The sequence below is a fragment of the Cavia porcellus genome, unplaced genomic scaffold (assembly GCF_034190915.1).
Source record: "Cavia porcellus strain 051 isolate PalLab524CR breed Dunkin Hartley unplaced genomic scaffold, mCavPor4.1 scaffold_10, whole genome shotgun sequence".
Taxonomy (NCBI): domain Eukaryota; kingdom Metazoa; phylum Chordata; class Mammalia; order Rodentia; family Caviidae; genus Cavia; species Cavia porcellus.
Genome location: NW_026947493.1, coordinates 50100234 through 50123647, shown reverse-complemented (window position 1 = coordinate 50123647; position 23414 = coordinate 50100234). Strand labels below are relative to the sequence as shown.

Sequence of the window (23414 nt, the reverse complement as noted above, 5' to 3'; positions counted from 1 at the left end):
GTACATTAGTTATACTACTGATTTCTCTGAGAGTGCTAAAGAAAAAGATTTGTACGATGTAGTTCAGACAGTTGAGTGCAGATGTCCTGTGCTCTGGGTGAATGATTTGGGGATGACAATGCACAATGTATGTACTATTGTTACCCCCTGATTGATGTGCTTTGAAATTTTATTATAGTTTTCCTCTTCTTCTTCATCTTTAAATAAAATTACCTTGAAAAAAATTAATACATATTTTACACATACATCAAATTATCTTATGTACCCAATGATATATATGATTATTCCAATTTTAAACCTTCTTTCTCTTGATATAGATATTTAAACTTATAACTTTTCCCAACCACTGCCTCTACTGTATTCATAAATTTTGAAATGTCATATTTTCATTATCATCCATATCAAACTATTTCTTTATCCTCATGATTTTTTTCTTTTAGCCATTATTCATATATGTATTACTTAATTTCCAAATACTTGGAAATTTTAAAAATAGTTTAAATATTGACTTTAATTTGAATCCTTCGTGGTTATAGAATATATTCTGTAATAAGGGTAATCTTTGGAAATTTGCTAATATTTGTTTTATGATCTAGCATACACTTACCTTGATGGGTCTTCCATATATACTTCAAGAAATGTTTATTTCACAGCTTCTAGGTACAATGTCTTATAAATGTCAATTAACTCAAGTTTGTTGATAGTATATTTAGATATTCTATATTCAAACTGAACTTTTGTCTACTTGTTCTATTAATTATTAATTCATAAATTATGATGAAAGAAAGGTTATAAAATTCTCCAACTTAAAAAAAAACTATTTTTCCCTCAGTTATCAGTTTGGGATACATAAACTATGAAATTTTGTTATTAGTTAAACATATATTTATAATTATTATGTCTTCCTAATGAATCATTGTTTTTGTTAAGAGTATCCCTATTTGTTCCTTGGTGTTAAAATTACTTTTTCTCAAATTAAAATAGCCAGAGCAGCTTTCTCAGGCTATTTGTCTAGCATATCATTTTCCATACTCTTATGTTCAATTTATACAACACTTTAAAATACATCTCTTACAGACAGTATTCTTGCACATATCTCTATTCTAATCTACTGTAATTTGATGATCACCAACTGGCAATTGAATCATTTTACAATTAACAATATTTACAAGCTGGGCGTGATGGCACACACCAGTAATCCCAGTACTGTGGAAGCCAAAGCAGGAGGATTAATGTGAGTTTGAGGCCAGCCTGGCCCACAAAGTGAGTTCAGTGCCAGTCTGAACTACATACATAGCAAGACCCTATCTCAAAGAAACAAACAAAAAAGTTTACACATAATGAGTATAATATATTTAAGTCTACAACCTTGGTGTTTGTTTTCCATTTGTCCCATTTCTAGGTTCTGCTGTTTCTCCCATTCTATTCCATCTATTGTGTTGTTACTTTTTAATTACTGTTTATTTTTCCCCATGGCTAACACTGTACTCTTAATTCAGCCTAGTCTATTTACAATACTAGTGTGTATTACTTTACACTTGAAACTTAAACCACTCCCTTTCTCCCACTTCCCACTTGTTATTTTATACTCACACATCCTTCCCCATTCTTCATAATCTAATAACCATGGAATATGTCCAGTGAATCATCATGTAGTTTTCTATTCTAGTATTCTAGGTTTTCTTCTAACAGTTTTCCTCTGCTAGTATTTCCTGTGTTGATGCAATCAGACTAAATTTTCTTTTAGTTCTATAAACATATACTATTTGTTAGCTGCTTTAAAGTCTCACTCTATTTCTACTTAATGCTACTGTTCATTGACTATGATTCTGTAGTTTTGCTTATCTAGTAACTTTTCACTGTCTACTGGACATGGTTTACCATACAGAGACTAGATTCCATTATCTTCCTTCTGAAAACTGCTCTTTTCTGCTAGGCAATTCAGCTACTATCTTTACATCAGGTACACTTGGCTTTATATTCTGTCACAGAAGATATGTAGAACCTTAAGTTACTTCTCAAGTACCTCTAAATTGGCAAGAATCAACTTCCAAAATATATCTCCCCAGCACATTTTGTGAGGGCTTGGTTTTAGTCTCTGCTACAGTGAATTCTGAGCAGTGATCTTCAACTTGAAAAATCAAGAGATGATTTTTTCCCCAGTGACATGTGGCAACATATGAAGACATTTTGAGTTGTCACAACTTAGGGTACAAGACACTACCAATATTTTAGAGGGAACACATTTTACAACACACAGAACAGCTCCATACAATGAATTACTTGGCATGCAATATCAATAGTGCCCAAATAAAAACACTGTACACTTTAAGGCATAGTCTTTTTTTCTGCCTGGCATCCTGGAGGCCCCCTTGCCCTCTAGAATGGAGCTCCAACGACTTTCAATATAGCTTGATGTCTAGTATTGCTAGTGAGGTGCTCTCTGGTAAGCCTTATGTCCTCTTGCTCTACAAATGCTGTTTCTTCATGGGAAGGTTTGAAACATCACATTGCAAGGGGATAAGTAATGAGAAGAATTTGTGGCCATTTTTACAATGGATCCACTTCTGTTTTTAGTACTAACATTTTCTAATTCATATAACTTTCTTTTTTTAATATAACTTTTTCACACTAACCTTAATATGGGATCTCTGAAAACATATCTTGTGTATTTAATGATTTTATGGATATAAATATGATTCTTAAATTTAAAATAATTTACTCTGATGACTGAAAAAAATATGATACTTACATATGCTGGCCATATGTCTGCCAATTACTTTAGGAATTAAATTTGTATATAGATGTGAGTGTTGCTGTTAGCATGGGAACGACCCCTTGCATTATATTTCATCAACATCTTCATACAACTGGGATACCTGTATAAAGAGAGTTTAATGATAGTGCATTCAAACAGCCAATACATAAGTGATGCAAAGTAAAAGAAAAACATAACTTTTCCATGAAACTTCTTCCAGAGTTTTATGATGAAGTAGTCTGGAGAAGATGCAACATCCTACATGAATGAAGTTAATCAAAACTCATTATAGGAATGTTTCATCTCAAGCCCTACATGATGTTACTTTTACTACACACACTACCTCACTACCTTCTTCCCCATCTGTCAAATCTTCCTATGACAAGTAACCACCCAACTCAAATGCAAATGATACAGGTCACTGTGGGGACAGCCAGATGCCAGTCTTTTCCCGTGAATCAGGGCCATTCACATACTGCAGAGGAAGAGAACAAGAAGTCACACAGAAGCAAGCCCTCCCTGCAAATCGGTGCCATACACAGGCTGCTATGGGTACAGCCAGACACCAGCCTTTTCCTGTGAGTCAGTGCCATCCGCGGACTGTGGGGAAAAGAATAAGAAGCAAGCCCTCCCTGCAGATCAGCGCCATGCACAAGCCACTGTGGAGATAGCCAGATGCCAGCCCCTTCCAGCATGTAGGCTGAGAAACAAGAAGAGATAACCCCCATCCTCACCCCCACTGCTGTAAGCTACTGGCTAATCTGGGGAAACACAAGCTGAAATGATGGCTACTGCAGTGGAATACAATTTAATGCTGCAGTATTTAGTGTTTCACTAACTTCGCAGGACTAAAGTTAGTGGTCTGATCATCTATTCAGAGGATGGTAACAGGCAATGTAGCGTCTATGAGGGATCTCCTTCTGAGGCCACTGTTGATTCCCTAATGTCTTATTTTAAAGTCCTGTGTCATTTTCATTATTTTGTTGGGTTGCATTTTGCTCTGTTTTGTTTGATTTTATTGTATCCAATGGCATGGGCAGCTATTTCAAGGAAGATATATATTATGGAAGCCATTTTGGATTTACTATTACCTTGTTTTGAAGTTCTTTATTGCATTCATTGCTTCGTTTAGGTTCTATTCTGTTCTGTTTTGTTTAACTTTTACTGTCTGAAGGTATCTGAAGCTATCTGAAGACAGTAGGGGGCATTATGGTAACCACTTGTTGATTTCCTATCGTTTTGAAGTCCTGTGTCAAATGGTTCATTTTCATGGGCTTTGTTCTGTTTTGTTTTGCTTGGTTTTCTTCTCTTCAAATGCAAATGATAACAGATTGTTTTAATCAACACTGCCTTTCTAACCCATGAACTTAGTTCCTCTTCATTTTCATAATGCAATAATACACAATTAAAATAAACTATCTTCGAAGCTGAAATTATACTTTCTCACTCAGTTTGTAAACTTTTACCTTACCTAGTAGCATACTGTTCTAGAGTATTAGAAAAACAAAACAATCTGAGGTAAGTAGAGATAAACAAAATAAACAGATCAGTATTTAATATAAATTATATGACAGTTATGTCTAAATACTGATTTATTTATTGGACTAATTTTACTTTTTTATATCATTACCATGGTGATTTTTTCTTTTCCAAGAAGACTAGAGTTACATAGTCAACTGACTTTCCATGTATTTTAAATATGTTTGCCATTTGTTGTTGTAAACTCAGGGACAACAACATCAATTAAATTTCCCCTTAATTTGCTTAGTAAGTATAAAACAAAAACAGTACTCAATTTGTTTGATAATCAAAACAATGGCTAAGCTTACCAAGGACAGAAATGTGGATGATAACTTGGTTATTCATAATTCAAACTTAATAAAAGAACTAGCTATTTCAAACATACACATAAATATCCTGAGGGTAATATATAAAACTTATTAACATATAACAAAATAATTTTACAAAGATAAATACTTTCAGGGCTGGAGAGTTAGCTCAGCAGCATAAGCACCTGCCTTGCAAGCAGGCAGTCAGGAATTCAATCCCTGGTACCGATAAAAAGGAAAAAGACAAAAAAAAAAAGATAAATACTTTCATAGTATTATATCGCACTCAAGTTTGCACTTATTTGGGAGCCTGTTGCAAAGGATCAATGTTATTTTTTAAAGTGCAATTCATTTTAACCACAAAATTGTGCATCTTTAAATGAAGTGAATCAGTAGGGTTTATTTATTTATTTATTCATTTATTTTTTTGTCTTTTTCCTTTTTATCAGTACCGGGGATCGAACTCACGACTGCCTGCTTGCAAGGCAGGCACTTATGCCACTGAACTAAATCCCCAGCCCCTGAATCAGTAGTTTTTATGTTATAAGTAAAGTATGACATTCTATAGCTAAATATCTTGAATCTAATTTCAGCTTATTTTACCCTACTCATCACATGATCCTTTGATTTTAAATGAAAGAAAAAAAAATACATCTTTTTCCCCAGAAAGATTACAAAATGAAACTTTGTGTTCAGGTTCATGTTTATTTTTCAATTATGTTTATCAATCTTACAGACAGAATAGAATATTTGTTTTTCTATAATAGTCAATGCCAACAAAAATCTACAATTCTGGCATCAATATCAATAATTACTAAAAATTGAGCAAGCAATTTACAAGGATTTGAGATTTAGAAGACATAATTACAACAACAATCAAAGAGAATGTATGAGTATTAAAACATAATAGCCAATAGTTTTACTACCTCAGGCATTTTCTACTTGTGACACTTTTGGAAAACAAGGAGCATACTGGCCAATCATTAGTGATCATGAAAAAGAAGATATGTAAAAGTGCCTATTTACCTAATGGTGCATGTTCAACTGTTTAGCTTGACATGGTACGGTGCTGTTATTACTCACAAAGCAAAAGAAATCCATGTTACATTTTCTCAAGCTTTTTTTTACAGATGAATAATCTGATGAAGATGTCCCGTTCAGAGATAAGGTCATTCATGTTTATCTTCCCTTAAAACATTTCAGAGAACAGGCTGAACCTGATAAACACTCCCTTAGACCACTGGATGAACAGCGGCATCTAGCGGTCATTACATCACTAATTTTTTTTTTTTTAAAAAACCTGGTAAGAGTACCCATGAAACAAGTAAAATTGCTAGGAAGCTTCATCTTTAATATTGACAAAAGTATATCTCTAATAAAATTTTATAAGAAAGTTGTAAATATTTCCTAGATTTCCTCTGATTCAGTCATATATACATTGAAAGAAAATTAAGATTTCTATTTTATTCTTAATCAACAACCCTTTCACAGGTAAATATCCTTTGTAGATTTTTAAAGCCAATTTTTATTTCTTTGTATCTCAGTTCTTGTTATTAACAGACTGTCATAAAAGATTCTGAAACACTATAAATTAGTTAATAATCAATTATATGACTCTTTCATGAGCACGAAGATTGGAATGCTCCGAGAACAAACAGATTCACATACTCCTTGAGGTGATACACTGGTTTGCAAAATTAAGACATTATAAAAGCTGAACCTATATTCATTACCATTAGATTAAGTTCAGTCTGGAGGTTTTAATTTTTCATCAACAGGGTATATCCAGTTTACCAAGGTTTTCAATAACTAGATCATGAAATGGAATGTAGAGTCAAAATGGAAGTACAAAATCATTTTACCATCAAAAAGTCTTGCTTCCCAGGTTTGACTGCTTGTATTAATGAAAGAATCGGTACATTCTTTGGCTATTTTCACAGTCCACCTGAGACAATACAAATGAGCTTTTATTACGCTCTAAAAGAGTTCATCATCTCTGTACAATCTGCCCACAAGATGCCTGGAACTGCTCTGGAGACCTTGATGGCCAGCTCAGAAGCAACTGCTTTCCTGACACCATGGAAGACTTTTTGGAAGACACACTATACATTACAATTCCACTACTCGTTGAATGATTGTGACTGTGTACTCCAGGTGGACTGAGGTATCTCCAAAATGTCTTCACATACATGGATGTTACAGGTGGGTCTCATTACATTTCTTCTCTGATTAATTGCCAAAGGCAAAGGCTAGCCCTTTCTCTTCCTCTTTAATTTCTTAAGACTTTGTGGACAATCATAAATATATAGATGGAAGGCCTATACAACAGTTTGTACTAATGTATTAGCCAATCAAAACGAAGGTTGAAGGTACTTGATATTCCTCAAAAGTAACTACCCAGCCACACCCCATGTTATGATCTGGGACATTCATCTACTTGCCACTTACGTGTACAAAGAGGGTTGTAGAGGCCAAGCTTCTCAGAACTGGACACAGTGGTAGACAAGAATATTTCACATGGTCCCCAATGAATTAAAGGCCAGAAGGAACAGTCTTCGTATCACTTAAGACATTCATGTAAACGCTACGCAGACATATTCCAATGGGCATCACGGCTCAAGTATATAATCACTTAATCTTACTAAATCAATGTGTATGGTCCACAAGTATTTAAGGTCAAGTAAGGTACAATATACATAAAGTTTGGGCTTCTCTCCAGCTCCCTGCTCCCTAGTAACTTCCCAGCCCTCTCTTCCCTAAAGTTTTCAATTACAGGAGTATATGTGCAAGCTGTGGACATGAGCAGTTAAATGTAGTGTTTAGCAAAGAAGCAGGCAACCATGAGTGACACTGGAGAAAACTGGACGTTACAGTCTGCCGCTCTACTCTGTATAGGTTTCATTCTCCTATTCTTCCTTCTTTCTCTTCTTTTTGACTCCCATATATCTGCCTGAGACTAGCAGTGGTAAGATAAAGCAGTGTGAGGTTCTGATGCTGTCTGAACCTCTGTGTTGGGTACAAAAATGACTTCTGAGTTCTATGGAAAGACACTGTACCTAACAATCAACATATGCAGATAATCTCAACTGGAGAGCTATAGGTAGTCACGATTATTGATTCTTCTGCTCATAATAATAACCTTCTCCCTGAATTACTTTAAGTTGATCCTGAAATGGATTGGGTTCAAGGTCTATGCTCTACCAGTATTTATATATCTTGACCTTGCACATGTTTTAAGAATATATAGTTCACATTTGCAAACAAGTCATCTCACTTATCTGCCTACAAAAACATTTTCATAACCATCTCTCCCCATAGAAATTATCCAAAGAGTAATGTGAATTATGCTTCTAACTAGTTGCCTGGGATAATTCTTCACTGGGCCTGGAAGAGTGGACAAGAGTCTAGCTGAATGATTGGGTGAGTTGCCACCACCAGATCCCAACAAAACTAGAAGTAATTTGGTCTGGGTCTAAATGTTAACATCATGCTGCCAAGTCTCTTTCTAAAAAGCATAAAAGCAAAATATCCTGCTCCTGCAAGCAAACCAACTACAAGGGTAGTGCCAAGAACTTTTGGGGCCCTTTTCTTGGCCACTCGGAATGCTGTTGGCAGCACTGCAGAGATTAATATGTTGTTGACATGTCCTAAAACCTTGTTAAACGTTTTTCGTTTCAAGACACGCTCGTAATAGGTTTCCAAGTTCGGTCGCTTTCCATTTCCCCAATTTCTCCTTGCAAACCCTAGGAACTTCAGGCGATGCAATGTGACAGCAAGAGAGACATCTGCCAGGGTAAAAGATTCTCCACAGAGCCAAGGCTGGTGGCCCTCTTCTAATTAGAGAAAAGGACACAGAGTATTAATGAAAGTACTGTACAAAGAAACTCTAGAAAATCCTATCTGTAGTCACTGTCTTAAAGGCAACTGTGAATTGACCAAAATGGTACACATTTTCTTGACAGTCACTTAGTGAGCAATTTTATGCTTAACAAAAAAAGGTTCATTCAAATATATTCCAAGCTAAAGAAGACTTGCTTACCATTTTTCAGCTACCTAAGTCCCCAGGCAAAACTGGAACAACTTAAACTCAAAAACTTTCTACTATTTTGTAAATAACTCTGAAGGTGACAGCTTACAGATCCAGAGGAGTTAAAAGATTAACAGACACTTCTGATTTAAAAAACAACAGGTATGCTATAAGAAAAATCCATGAAGTTATACCTGAAACTATTCAGTGGCCAACCACAGATCAAAAATACTTGAAAAACAAAATGGCATTTGTATTGAGCATGCATAACTTCTTCTTGTTATTAAATAATATATCTATTATTTGTATAGCATTCACAATATAGTAGGTATTTGAAGTAATCTAGAGATAATTTTAGGTATACAAGAGGATAAGTACTTGCAAATATCACAACATTTTATACAAGGGACTTCAGCATTCATAGATTTTGGTATTCTCATGGGACCCTGAAGTCACTCCTTCCTGGACACGGATGACTGTACTTAAAGCAAAAGAGAGCCCTATCGAGAAGCAAGTTTCAGATAACATGGTTATCATTTAGAGTAGCACGAAGTCCATGAGTATATACTTAGACACTGATTTGAAAGTAACACTCACAAGTACAGTATACAGGCACACACACACACACTGGCCCCTACTTTACACTTTAGAAGCTGTTTCCCTAAGGAAAGAACTAGAAGGACTTCAAAATATTAAATTACTTCACCAAACCATTGAAATTACAAATTTTTAAAACAGATTAGGTTTTCCTAACAGATGGTTCTTCTAACCATCATTTAACTGGTGCAAGAAAATCCTTCACAAGTCACACTTCAGCTACAGACTGAGTTACAATTAGACACCTTAATTTTAATGGCACTGTCAGTATCATAATTAAAGCTGCCCATGAATAACAAAGATAAACAAATTAAAGGATGTATTTGATGAACTCTAAGAATGTTCCCATAAAGATTTCTGGTGATTAAACAAAGAAACAAAAAGAGTACAAATGAGAACCTACCTGGGGTTTCTTCATTTCTTCTTTGCAACTCGGTTTCAACCTGATCCAATACCTTCTCCAACTCATCAAGAATTTTCTTCAAATATTTCACATTGTCATGATCAAGAAGCTTTGACTAACAACCAAAAAGAGAAACTAAACAGTTTATTTTTGCCCATAAAAAATACTGGTGCATGTATACATGTATATACATTCACATGTAATCTTTTCCCTTCTTCCTTTTCTCTTTTCTTGTAAGTTCATCAAAAAGAACAGTTTTTCTTCTTTCATTGATTGTTCAGTCATGTTTTTCATGCCTAAATCTTGTCATCTGGACAAACTACTTCTAAAACAACAGTATGCAATATATTAACTAGTGTTAATTTCCTACTTTTTTTGAAATTCTGTTTCATTTCTATCCTTTTATTTTTTAAAATAAAAAATTATTTTTAAAAAATCTGGTGCAAAGTAGATATAAACTTTTATATAGAGTTGGAACCTATTTTAGACAATGGCTTGAAACAGAATAATTTTGTTAAAGAAAAACCTGACCAAAATAGAGTGAAAATACTCCCACTGTGAAAATAACCCCAGAGAAAATCCAGTGCTCACTGATAACTCCTGGGAGGCCAGATGACGGGGGAGACCAAAGAACATAAATGATAAGGAGACTCCTCTCCTGCCCCACTCAAGAATGCAACTCAATCAGCCTTAAGTAACTGAGTAATCAGAAGTCCAGGAACAAGGCAGAAGTCTGGTTGCAGTGACTGGATTGTGTGGAAGACGACTACGTACACAGGCATTTCTTCTGAGGGCTCATTAAGAGGATAAATGAAGCTGGCAAATCAAGGGAGGGCTTGGAGGGCTGCTGTTTCTACACCTGTAATATGGGAGAAGCTTCGATGTCTGTCAGTGAGGAAAGATTCAACAGAATGCAAAAGGCTGACTGTAACAGATGCTCCTCATTAGGGACAGAGTCAATCAGTGTAACATGCACAGGGACATGGGTCTAGTTAGACCTTAACATGAGGCACTACCTGAAATGACAAATTGCCAAAGTTTTTTATTAACCTTGTTTTGCATTTTGTAACTTTCTGTGGCAACCAGAAAGGTCAATATCTGCTTCTTAAGCAACTGCCATGGAGTTTAACCATCAAATATAATAAAGAAATTCTAAAAGCAATGCATAAGCCAAAGGTAATATACACACTGGTGGATCACAATGTTTAATAGAAGATGTTCTAGAAGTAGTGTTATTCCTTTATAGAAAAAAACACAATACAAAAGTGGATGTCATTTGACAATAGCCTGCTCACTTACTTTAAGCCGCTTCTGTTTAGCGATATAAGCCTCTTGTAAATCAGGGTTTTCTTCGGCAAGTTTCTTCAATTCCGACTCTGTATTACCAATCTGGCCTGCCAAACAAAAAACATTTTTAATAGAAAAGTATTCTCTCCCTTCTGTACTAGTCACAAGGAGAAATAGCAATGGCAGGGACATGAGCTTTGGGGCTGATGCCAGCTACTGCTTCAAATATACTGTGTCTGTGCCTCAGTATCTTCACTTTTAAAACGGAGCAGTAGCACCTGCCACACAGGCAGAAGGCCAACTGAGAAGCACTGGGAGGGACTGACAGAAGGCCCAGGGCATTTTCATCCCCTTGAAGGTGAGTTGCTCCCTCTCTCCATACTTCTCAGTTTTTCTAGAATGAACAGGCAAATGAAGGGAAGGGAAAACGCTTATTTTTAAAATAATGTCAACATAGGTAATATAATTGTGAGTAGAATACATGCTTCAAATCATGTAACGAGCATTTATGAAGAGGAGGAGGAGGAACAAGAAGTAGGAAGAGAAGAAAGGGGAGAAAGGAAATAGGAGAAAGATAAGATGAGGAGAGGGGGAAAAAAAGGTCTCAAAGAGGGAAGACAATAACGTAAGAATGATAAAGGTGAGGTAACATGTAATAGGAAAACATGATTTCTGCATTGGAAGACCTGAGACTGAGCATTTCTTGTCAAACACTCCAGAATCTGACCACTGTCACCACCTGCAGCCATCCTAGCCTCAGTCACCTACACTGCAGAGCACACCTCCTTCTTTCTCTCACACCCTGTCTTGACTCTCCCATGACAAGAGTAAGGGAGTTGAGTGACACTCAACCTTGATAAATCTCTGATTACTGAAGGCAGAGGTAATCATCACCTCTAATCCAGCTCTCACACAGTGAAACAATTAAGGATCAGAAATATGAACTTAGTTGCCCATCATCCCAGGCAAATTGCAGTTTCCCGGCTCCCAGTTCATCTGTCCACGAGGACATGTTATGTTTTCCACTTTTCCATAGGCCATACTACTAAACATCATCCAAGCTTGGTCCTCAAAGCCAAGAGCTAATGAATCACGTCCCATAGGCAATAAGTGTCCATCTGACATCTGACGAGCAGATTAATCACACTGGTTCTTGGACAATGCATAATAAGCACATCCACACAAACTCAACACTCTATTCCCAATCTTCTCTCAGTGACAGGAGACCTGCCAGATCTCAAAAGAAAATTAAAGGAAACTTCAGGCAGAATTCTAGGTCTTTAAAATTTCTACATACTGCGAATCCTTGTGGTCGCATAAGCTGGGATCATTGAGTCCACAGTGAGCTCAGGATGTAAAATGCAGCCATGTGTATAGGCATCCATTGGCAAGGAGTCAAGAAGTTCTCGGTAATGCTGCACCCGTGGGTAATACATGCTTCCCTTATCGGGCATTAACCTGGGTGTTCTTTCTGAAATACACATACAAACATAAACACAAACATTGAAGAAAAGGTTGCAAATGAAATGTTATATCCCAAAACAACAAAACACTAACTCCTCATCACTAACATTTCAACATTACATATTTAAAAAATGATGTTCTCCTGGCCCCGACATTAACAATCTGAAATACTGATGTACCTGGGCAGATAAAGGCCTAATCACTCCATTAATTCTATCACTTTTCACATTGCAAGCTGTTGCTCGACACTCGAGGTCCAGTTATTTACATTACTTTCTCCACAAAGCGCGGTGCAGCCAACTACAAGTGCCAGCACCCATCTGGCTTGGGTGTGCCTTCCTCAAAACAGCGTATTTACTTATAGCACTTACCACCCTGTAGATAGTTATATTTGTGCCTCTTTAACATCTTCTAAACAAGGAACTACTGTTATGATCTAAATTACACATTTTAGACCCAAAATAAAAAATTAAGTGAATATGCATTATGGGAAGATAATTACAGCCCACTATTTCCTATGCATCAAGCAACATCAAGCATGATCCTGATACTAAATGAATATCAAATGACAATCTATTTGCGTCTATGCAAATATCACAGTTGTACTTTATCTAGATATTTCTAATAACATAAAAAGTAGATGGACCTAAATACTCACTTGCTAGTTAAATTCTAGACTGTAGACTTCTGGAAGGACCATATATTACTTAAGACAATGTATGACAACATGCTATCTGCTCAATAAATTATAACTCATGAATATGTCCCCAAATTTCTAGTTTTAATGGTTATTTGACCTGGAGAAGCTCTACAGTAGTTAAGAGGGACACAAATATGGTAGATGAGAAGTTCCCCCAAAATTATACAGTTAATTAGAAGCAGAACAAAGACCTCAGTTAATCCTCTATTTTATTATGCCATCACATCATCAAAGAGTTTACATTTCAGAGACTTTCCACAAAGATTAAAAGTGAAAGATGTGACCCAAAAGTCAGGGCTATGTCCTCTCAGAATCATTTTGCACTCGGCCTCGGAACCCATCCTTAAAAAATGCCAACTGAGGGGCTGGGCATTTAGCTCAGCGACATAAGCACCTGCCTTGCAAGCAGGCGGTCTTGAGTTCGATCCCCGGTACCAATAAAAAGGAAAAAGACACACAAAAAAAAATGCCAACTGACTTATTTCAAAAGAACAGCCTCAACATTATTTCTTCACTTATTTCTTACTTTGAGTTATTTATTTAATTTAGAATTCTTTTGAGCCTCCATTCCCGATTCATTCATAAATATTGACAATTCAGAAATAGTTGCCATCAATACAGCATTTCAAGCAGTCTCCTAATGCCAGACCAAGCAGATCAAGATTTTTAAACCACCAAACTGTCCAAGAAAAAAAGAAGACAGATTATACTTTAAGCTAGTCACCAGTCAAACATGGTGGCACACTGTGGTAATCTCAGCCCTCAATTGAGGCAGGAGAATTATAGCAAGTCAGAGGCCAACCTGTGCTACAAAGTAAGTTCAAGGCCACACTGAACTGCATGGTGAAACCCTGTCTCAAAAAGGCAGGGAAAAAAAGTCAACAAATGTTTAATTTCCTGTTGGAGAGTCCAGTACTAACATCTGTATTAGAATAACCAAGAAGGACACATCGGCTACACACTGCTCCTCCACAGAGAGCTTATCTAGCCACAGCATGCTTCACTGCTGACCCCAGGGGGAAAAAAGGCAAGCAAGTCACCTACTCCACAGCCAGCCTCTAGATGCCACACATCTAAAACCAGACTTTTCCAGACCTCAGTATCACTACTGGGACTTCAACCAATGCACTGTAGTTATTTCCATAAAGAAGAAATACCAGAGGCCTTAAAATCTAAGGAATTCTTAACTTTGAATGTGCCACTGATCTCTTCCCAAAATCAAAGTGTTCATAAATGCATAAAACAAAGGACAAACATAGGATTGCATGCATGTATACCAAAATAATCTTAAATTATAAAATACTAATACACATACCTTTTAACACATTAACATGACCTAGTTGGAAACCTAATAAGTACCCTAATTTAAAAATATCAAGATATCTTCAATAACTTAATACCCTCTAAATGTATACATGATTTCTTTTGGTAGCAAAGTCACAGGCAAGTTCTGATATTGCTATGATTATGCCCACACTGACAGTGGGAAAAAAAACTGATAAATTCCTATTAAAAATAAGTAAAATTAAAGACCAAAAAAGGACTGCATTGAAGATTTTAAATCTCCTGAATTCTACTCATAGATCCTTAAAGGAAAATTTTTCAGTTCCTAGATCTATAATCTAGCCCTAGCCTCCTCCAAGACAGTTGGAGAGTATCCACATGGTCAAAGATTTTTTTTACAACAATATTTAGATATCCACTGCTTTTTTTCAAATACAATCAGCACTTCTCTCTCTCTCTCTCTCTCTCTCTCTCTCTCTCTCTCTCTCTCTCATTCCTTAATGCAGCCAAATTTTCTAAAAAATTCACATATTACATTATTAGCTTTGTTAAACTTTACCTAGTGTTCTTCCTATTTCATTCTTAATCTGACAAATATTTTATCAAATAGTCATCATTTTAACCATTTTAGTTTTTCCGTCATTTGAAAATATAATAACATCACTTCTATACCTTTGTTCAAGTCATTTATGTAAATATTAGGCCCAACTCAAGGAACAGAACCCTATAAGAAGATCCCTAGAGAGCAGGGGGTGTAAAGCCTAGCATGCTTAAGGCACTGGTTTCCATCCCAGGAAGAAAAAATAAAAATAAAAAATAAGAATACCACTAAAGATTCTCAAACAGGCTGCCATCCATTTCAATAATTTGTTCATCTTAATCATTAAAAAGTACTTATTAACATCTATTAAAGGGTATTCACTTTAAAAGCACTTTTAAAGGCATTGGGTAGACAGATTTTAATAGATATTGTCTCTAACATCATGGGTGCTCAAAGTGCTCTACAGGTAACTGAAATATTTAAAATAAAGTATGGTAAGAAGTTATTATAAGTAAAATGAGAGTCTACAGCTGGAAGGATAACCTAGTATGAGAAATACACTAGAGAACATTCAATATGGAAATTGGCTTATCAACTGGCTCCTCTACTCTTGTAAAGTAATCTCAAATGTTCTCCTTATCAAGTTATACTGTTTCTAGAGCCATGGTTGGCAGATAATAGACATGTTTTTAAAAAGTGTTTGTGATATTCTCTGGCAAAATAAAACTTAAGCCAATCTTTTTTACTAAGAGACTCAAAATTTTAAAATACGTATTTGTTAACCATTAGCAATTTTATCAGTTGCAGAGATAAAACAATCCAATCAACTTATTTCACTCTTTTCTCTTTCCCAGAAGAGTAGTTACCCAACTGGAAAATATTTTTTTAAATCCTTTGGCAAACTATTCTAGAATTCTTCCAGACTTAGACTATGATTTATAGCAGTGCTTAAAATGTAAACACAGTAATTTATAGCATCATTCTCAAACTTTAATGTACACATAAATCACCCAGTGTTCTTATTAAAACGATTCTAATTCAGAAGATCTGCTGTAATCTCTAAAATCTGCATTTGATGATAAAATTCACTCTCAGGTGACACCAATGTTGTCATTGGATGGAATATGATTTAAACAGTAATGATTGGTAGAATTCATCTTTCCCTTTCTTTGACATTTGGGATAACATTTGTCTATCTCTTCTTTGGCTCTTTTTCCATTTCTTGTCAGTTCTTAAAGTTAAAAAATGAGTATCTTAATTACAATTGTGATAACATTTATGATATTTTAGTTTCAATACTCTGAGATAAACTCATCTTGACCTGTAAACAGGACTAGCCTGGATTTATATAACTATTGTCCTTTGGCTGTCTTCATATCTACCATAAATTTACAGACTCTTTATCTATTTAATCCTTTCCAATTGGATAATTACTCTCTAGGGAAAGAAGAAAGTGAACTAAAAATTGGTTGGATTTGTTTTATCTCTACAACTGATAAAACTGTATCAACTAATACAAAAGAAAACAGAAAAATTAAATTACCAAAGATATTCAGCAAGTTAGCAGCAGCATGAGACTAAAAGCTAGGACTCACGAACGGAACTGAACTCTGTTAAATTTCCATATTTCCTTTGTATCACTTAGCCACAGTGCCTTCTCCTCTAATTCAATAAAAAAAAAAAAATCAAGAAAATTTTCATATTTCCCTTGATTAGTTATCTAAATACATGTTAGCAAACTCAGAATATATTTCAGTTCTGTTATTACTAACAAAAGCAAAAAAGAAAGCAGGAAAACTTTTAATAAAACCTAATGATCAGTAATATTACTATGTTGTAAAGACCCATTTTATACTGCTGGGTTTCTGAGAAAAAACAAAAGGAGGAGGTGGTGATGAAAGAGGAGAAGTAAAGATTTAGATATGACATTTCATTTATTGTAAGTTTTACATGCGTATTTGTAAAGTTTTTGATCATTTAAAATGGAATTCTTACACATTTGTCTTATTCATGTTTTTATAATGACTTCTCCCAAGAAATACAAATTATTAACAGACTTATCCATTTCCAAAAAGCTCAAAGTTCACAAAAATTTTCCTAAATCACTGGGTCCACCATTTTCACTACAGTCCTCAGTATATAAGGGATGACAAGTAATAGTGAATGAACAGTTCGTTAAACCAAGTGATTAGGCCAATGCCGCCTTTAATTAAAATCTCCTATCAGAATTTAGAATCTAGGAAACTGATAGATCAAAAATAGTGGTAGCTTTGCCATTTCATGGGGGGGGGGAAAGAATAGACGTTTCTAATCTAATTCCCTGGGGTTCCCTGTTCCCCTACTACTAAGGTCCCACACCCGGTATTTCTTTTCATCACCCCAGATATGTTTTGAGCCAGAAATTCCTTTCTTCAGCTTTCTCTATTATGAGTTACACTCTGCTTTCATTCTGTCCAATTAACATCAGTGTAACTTGTTGCAGATGAAAAGTAACTAGATTGATGTGGCTTGTTTTTTCAGATGAGAATCAACAGAGGCAGAACTAGGCTGTTTGCTCTCAGTTCTTGCCAGGGGCCATCTGTGTACTCTTGGCCAAAAAATTGAAGCTACAATTCACCTGAATGGGTTTTCATCAGAGACAAGTGAGACAATGTGTGACTGGCAAAGAATACAAAAACAACTGGTATACTACGAAGAGACTGGACACAAAAGACTATGCCACTAAATGGCTATCTTATCTTGGGTAACTGTTTATCTTCCCTCAAGTACAAAATGGAAATAGTCTATCATGTCTGTCTCAGATGGGTTCTTTTGGAAGAAGATTAAAATAGAAATTATAAAATGCCTGACATAGGCTATCAATAAGTGATTACTACTTCAAAACAGTATATAAATTTAAACTTTATAAAAGATTTTAAACCTAAAAAAGATTTTTTAAAAAAATTTAAAGTACACAGAAGGAACTAAGGCCAAGAATTCAAAGTATACTAACATTCTATTTCTCTTGTGTAGGACTTATTGTTCTTTTCCCCCTTGTTTCTAATATAAAACCACTTAATAGATGAAACTCTTTCTCATAGAGTACATTTAGAATCAATACGATGAATTTGACTTTGAGGCTAATAAATGACTACTCCAAACAACACACTTGCAGGTTTTTTCAAGTGAATTTAAAGTTTCAGCATTGATGTTTGTACATTAATGAAATTTTTTAAATGGAATTACATTGGCTTATGTGAAACTTATGATACTGACCTATATTTATGTGCTTATGGAAATGGAAAAGGTTTTTATCATCAAAGCATATCATCAAACCAGAAAGAGAGAGTATGCAAGGAAGAGAACAAGAGAGAGAAAGAAAAAGAACACATTTGTGTTGAGAATAAATCCAAGAAATCACAAATAGCCTTAACATTACCATCCAGGAAAGTCTGTTCAAGATAATCAATGATCTGAGTGGCCTCACAAATTATGTTTTCCCCGTGGATAAGGACAGGCACTTCTCCAGTTGAGTTCAAACGCATAAACCAAGGTTCATTGTGCTCACTCAGGGGCAGACTTACATCATGTTCTTCGCACTTCAATGCCTTTTCAGCAATTACCAAGCGCACCTGAAAGAGTTCACACACGTTACTATAGCTGAAGAAAGTTTTCAATTCAATGACTTCTCTGGACATCACTAAGCAGCCTCTCTGGGCTTCCTGTGTTAACATTTTCAACATTTTTAAAAAGGATTTAAATGCCTAGAATAAACAAGTGAGATATAATCTAGTCTTTTCCTTAAAATTAGACAAAAACAAAATACGTAATGAAGATGATTCGGGCTATGTTCATTATACAGCCATCCTTCCCGCTACCACCATTTGCTTTGTGTCCTAAGCCTAATTCTGAGTCCTCCCCATTTAAGAAGAATAGTTAGGCCTTGCTGAGACCGGATTCGAAGAAGAAAGAGTAAATAAAAGGAGGAACGTAGGTTAATCGGTTGCATGAAGGCAGTGGGCTAGGCCTGTAGGCCAAATACTGAAAGTGATGCTTTTTGTTGCATTTCGTGAGTGGTAGTCCTTGGTCCGCGTCCTTTCCAGCTGAGATGGATTCTCCCCACCCCCAGCAAGGAGCAATCTCTATCCCACGGGAGGCGCCCCACCCGCCAGGTTGGCCTCCCTGGGTCAGGCCCAGAGGGAGCTGTCCGGTGCTGAAACTCGAGGCACGCCGCCCTCAGCAGCAGAGGCCTTTACCTTTTGAGAGCTGAAGGAGTGCGTCCAGTGGTACAGAATAAGCTTAACCTCTGCCTCGGCTTTGCTTTCCGCCATCAAAGGCGCACCCGCTCGCTGTTCGTCCTGCCTCCGAGCCATCTGGGATGAGCCAGGGCCAGAGGGTCTCGCCGGTCGGCCCGTGCTTCTCTCACCCGCGCAGCTTCGCAGAGCGTCTGCAGATTCGCCCAACACCTCCTACGGAGCGACGGCGACGAAGAGGATTCTGGGAAGTGTAGTTTCGCCGGTGAGAAAGCTGCACGGGAGTGAGCGGGAGGCGGGTCTGCGCCCGGGAAATGGCCCCTCGCAGGCGTAAACTGCAGGATGTAAGCGGGAGTTTTTTTAGGGGAAAAAAATTCTAAAACATGAGTTCCTAGTTATTTGGGTGAGAAAGTTAAAAATGGTGACAATATGTAATTCATCTGCATTGGAAATTGCTTAAGCATAAAGGCAGCAATTTTCCAAGGTACTTATGCCCCTTCCTTTGGTGGAAAAGGAGTTCCGGCGGCAGATAAACCAATGGGAAAAGGACCAGTTAGAAGATGGTATTATGGAGTCATGGGGACTAAAACAAGTAATAATCATGGGCAGTGTAAAATAGCCAAACAGAAATTTTAGAGCAAAATGGCCTCGCTTTTGGTTATGTGCTGGTTTTTCCATTTTCAAAGTAGAGATAATTTTATTTGGCTAATAAGGTTTTTTGTGAGAATTGAATAAGTAAATAAAATATTAAACACTCAAAGTGGCCTGGTATGTTGTAGGCACACAATATTATTACAAGGTCAGCTACCTTGTAAACTTTCTCTTTATAATCATGGTCAACCACAGTTTCATACCACTGCATTATTTTGTACCTCTTAAAATTTGGCATCATTATAAATTGGTATAATTCCTCTTTCAGGGATTATGTTACATGAAATAAATTACTGCATAATTCATCCAACAAAAATTATTTGAACACTTACTATGTTCCAGTTCCAGGCATATTTTGGATCTTGGAAATAGATGTGCAAGATCTAATACCTAGCACCAAAGATATGTCTGGTGGCAGTCATAAAACAGTAAATAGCCACAACAAAGTAAGAACTGTCTCATAGTAAACATATGAAAAATATTATACTCAGGGCAAATACTGCAAGAGACAAAGGGATGGCAGATAGCACATACAGGAAGCTCCCAGAAGAAACAAAAATCCATGAGGTTATTCCTCCCCTTTATACCATTTCATTTTTTGTTGTTGTTCTGTATAAATATTTATAATGCGTAAGTACTTCATAATATCTTCTTATAACCTTGGGTTCATATGAATGCTACAGCAAAACTGATCTCCTTACCAAATTTGTTATCAATTCATTTTTTAAAACTAAGTGCTGAATACCAGGCCTGAAGTATGACAAGCATGTGACCTACCACTGGGTTATGCCCCCAACCCCATCAGTTTGATCTTAAAAATAGGAGAGGAAAGAGCAAAGCTTTTAAATACGAGAGTGAGTTTCAATTCAACCTCCACCCCTAGCTTGGCCTTTCTTCAGCCTTTACTTCATCTTTTGTAAACTATGAATGTGCATAAAATATATGCTCACCCAGACTGCTCTGGGTATTCAGTCAGATAATGTATATAAAGCACCTACGATATTGCTTGGAAAATCATAGTTGATGGCTGGGTATGGTGGCACACACCTGTAATTCCAGCACTCAGGAGGTTGAGGCAAGAGGATTGCCATGAGTTCAAAGCCAGCCTGGGCTACACAAGCAAGTTCAAGGCCAGCCTACACTGCATAACAAGACCCTGTCTCAAAAAAAAAAAAAAAAAGAAAGAAAGAAAGAATCATAATTGATGAGCACATGTAAAAGCCATTCCACTGACATTAACAGGACATCATATTACATTTAATCTTTTTATGCCTCAAAATTTTTACAGCTATAGTACTATAACCATCGATCCTGATATGCCAACTTCATTGTATTATGAAATTCCTAGATTAATAAAGAACATTCCTGAGTATGTCCAGGGGGGTCATGAAGGCATGACCTTGAGTACCATATATGATCCCTATCTTCTTCCTGTTGGTTCTGTTCTCTGGTTCTGCTTCCTAGACCCCATGAACTAGCAGCTTGGCTCCTCCATGCCCTTCTGCCATGGTGTTTCTGCCTTGGAGTCAGCCTACCATGTTCTAAATTCCCTGAAACTACAGACTTAAGTAAACTTCTCTACCTTTACGCTGTGGGTATCAGGTTATTATGTCCAGTGACTAAAAGCGACTATACCTCAATAATCTCCTCTCCCATTCCTCCTTATCCAACTCTAGATTCCAATATATGTTATATAGTTCCTTTTCCTTAAATCACTAAATGTTTGAATAAATGCAATGCTCTTTTAGATTATCTTGCAGCTGAAAGCTTCCTAATAATAAAGTTCTGGTCTATCACTCAAAACTTTTTATCACATATTCTTCTCCAACAAAACCAGATAGTGAATAAAAAGTGAAATGATGGATTACTGAATAAGTAGTAGTAAGTACTAGTCACATGTCATTGTGAATGTAAATATGTAGAGTGTCTAAAGAGTAACTTAGCAAAATGCATCAAAAAAAACAACCCTTTAAAATGGGCTTGCCTTCCAACCTAGGAATTTCTCTTTAACTAGGGAAACTGTCTCAAACTCTGATACTTGATCCTAAAAATCTATTTTCCCCTTCTTTAATGGTTAATAGAAATTTTAGCTGAGCACGTGGCTGCTGAGAATAAAGACTACATTTCCCAGATGCCATTGCAGTTAAACATGACCTTGTGACTATATTCTAACAAGCTGGTGTCCATGAAGCAAGTTCTAAGAATTCTTCCTATACCACTTCATCCCATTCGCTGTGCTGCTCCCAGAAAAGCAGATGCTGAGTTGGAAGATCAGACAGTAGGGTCAACAATCTATGGTGGCTAAGCCCTGAGCAGGGTATCAATTTGAGCCTCTGAAGATGGTGGAGAGCAGAACTATTATACCAACCTCAATCTATAATATTCACTTTTACTTAAAGAAGAAATAAGGGTCTTGTTTAAGGCAGTGTTATTTGGTACTTCCTAACGTATCCTAATGTCACACTTCTTAAACAAAATGTCTTTATGCTTCTATATATCCTAATTTTTCTACAGTGAATATGTGTTGCTTTTGTCTCTTAAAAACCTGCACATTAAAAGAATATCATTACACAGATCGAAGAACTGCTGTATCTACTCTCAATCATCTATAACCTTTTATTTTCCACCTCAGTAAAAGCCCCTCTGTCAGTAAAAAAGATCTTATTACTAATTCACGTTTATTCAGAATGTCCACTAAATTGTCTGTGTATTTAGTGTCTGTGTGTCTTTGTACATCATCACATTGTTGTGAGCTCCTGAAGGGCCAGGAGCCAGATCCAGGTAGATTATCAGTGGATATGTTTATTGAGCCCTATATTTATAGGCACAGTGCTAGATGCAGAAGACATGAAGTCACAAGTTATAGTCCCTGACCCTAGAGAACTCAAGTGTGGAGGAAGAGAAATGAAATTTCAGTATCCTGGGGTAATTGTTTTGATATCTAGAAAGTAAAGACACCTAATATAGATGAGTTTCCCAGAAAAGGTGATAATTTTTACAATAAACTATGCCATACTATGCAATTAGCAATATATTCAGTATTGTGCTGTCACTGGCATGTTGTACTTAACTTAAATTTTGAGGAATTTTGCAAGCTGGGTTCTTCAGCCCAAACATATTAAAAATTAAGTCATTGAATATCATCTAACTAATTAGTGTTAATGCTAAAAATATGCAAAGCTTATCACTTTGTAATTACTTTGTGTATTGCTGTCTATGTTCTTTGGAGTTTATGACTATTATACCAACCAGATAGAAATAGTGTAAGAGTGTACTATTACGTGTCTCTTCCTAACTCCTGTTCAGTATTATGTTAGCTGCAAGTTGATTATAGTATTTTTACCAAAGAAATGAGTAAATGGTACCAGTAAATTATAACATGTTTATTTTTCCCAGAGATTTGGTTATCAAACATTTATCCCCCACCACTAAATATATCTATCTTATTAGTATTTAATAAATGGTTTTATGATGATAATAATCAGGAGAACTCTAGGTACCTCCGTGAACGAGTACACAAATTTTATACAAATCTGTTAATTACTTTTTGTGGTCCCAACCAGCTTTCATTCTTCCTTCTCCATTTCTCAAACACTGATTACCTTTTGTGCCTTCCATTGTCTTCATTGTGCTTAGAGAGA

At 36.1% G+C, this 23414-nt stretch overlaps 1 protein-coding gene across 4 annotated transcripts in view; it reads right to left on the bottom strand.

The window, feature by feature from the left end:
- Window positions 1-5272: 5272 nt before the first annotated feature.
- The window catches only part of Gdap1 (ganglioside induced differentiation associated protein 1), a 47649-nt gene continuing 29507 nt past the window's right edge, over window positions 5273-23414 (bottom strand). For 2 of the 4 annotated variants that reach the window (XM_063257472.1, XM_063257471.1), the window contains exons 2-8: window positions 20821-20929; window positions 19126-19457; window positions 18309-18501; window positions 12199-12372; window positions 10914-11008; window positions 9615-9729; window positions 5273-8420 (exon numbers count right to left, since the gene is read on the bottom strand). In XM_063257472.1, coding sequence (XP_063113542.1) covers window positions 8038-8420; window positions 9615-9729; window positions 10914-11008; window positions 12199-12372; window positions 18309-18501; window positions 19126-19242 — 1077 coding nt within the window. In that variant the 5' untranslated portion in view covers window positions 19243-19457; window positions 20821-20929 and the 3' untranslated portion in view covers window positions 5273-8037. Of the gene's footprint in view, window positions 8421-9614; window positions 9730-10913; window positions 11009-12198; window positions 12373-16433; window positions 16549-18308; window positions 18502-19125; window positions 19458-20820; window positions 20930-23414 lie in introns of those variants that run through there. The other 2 variants (XM_013144094.3, XM_063257474.1) reach the window with 2 other exon arrangements.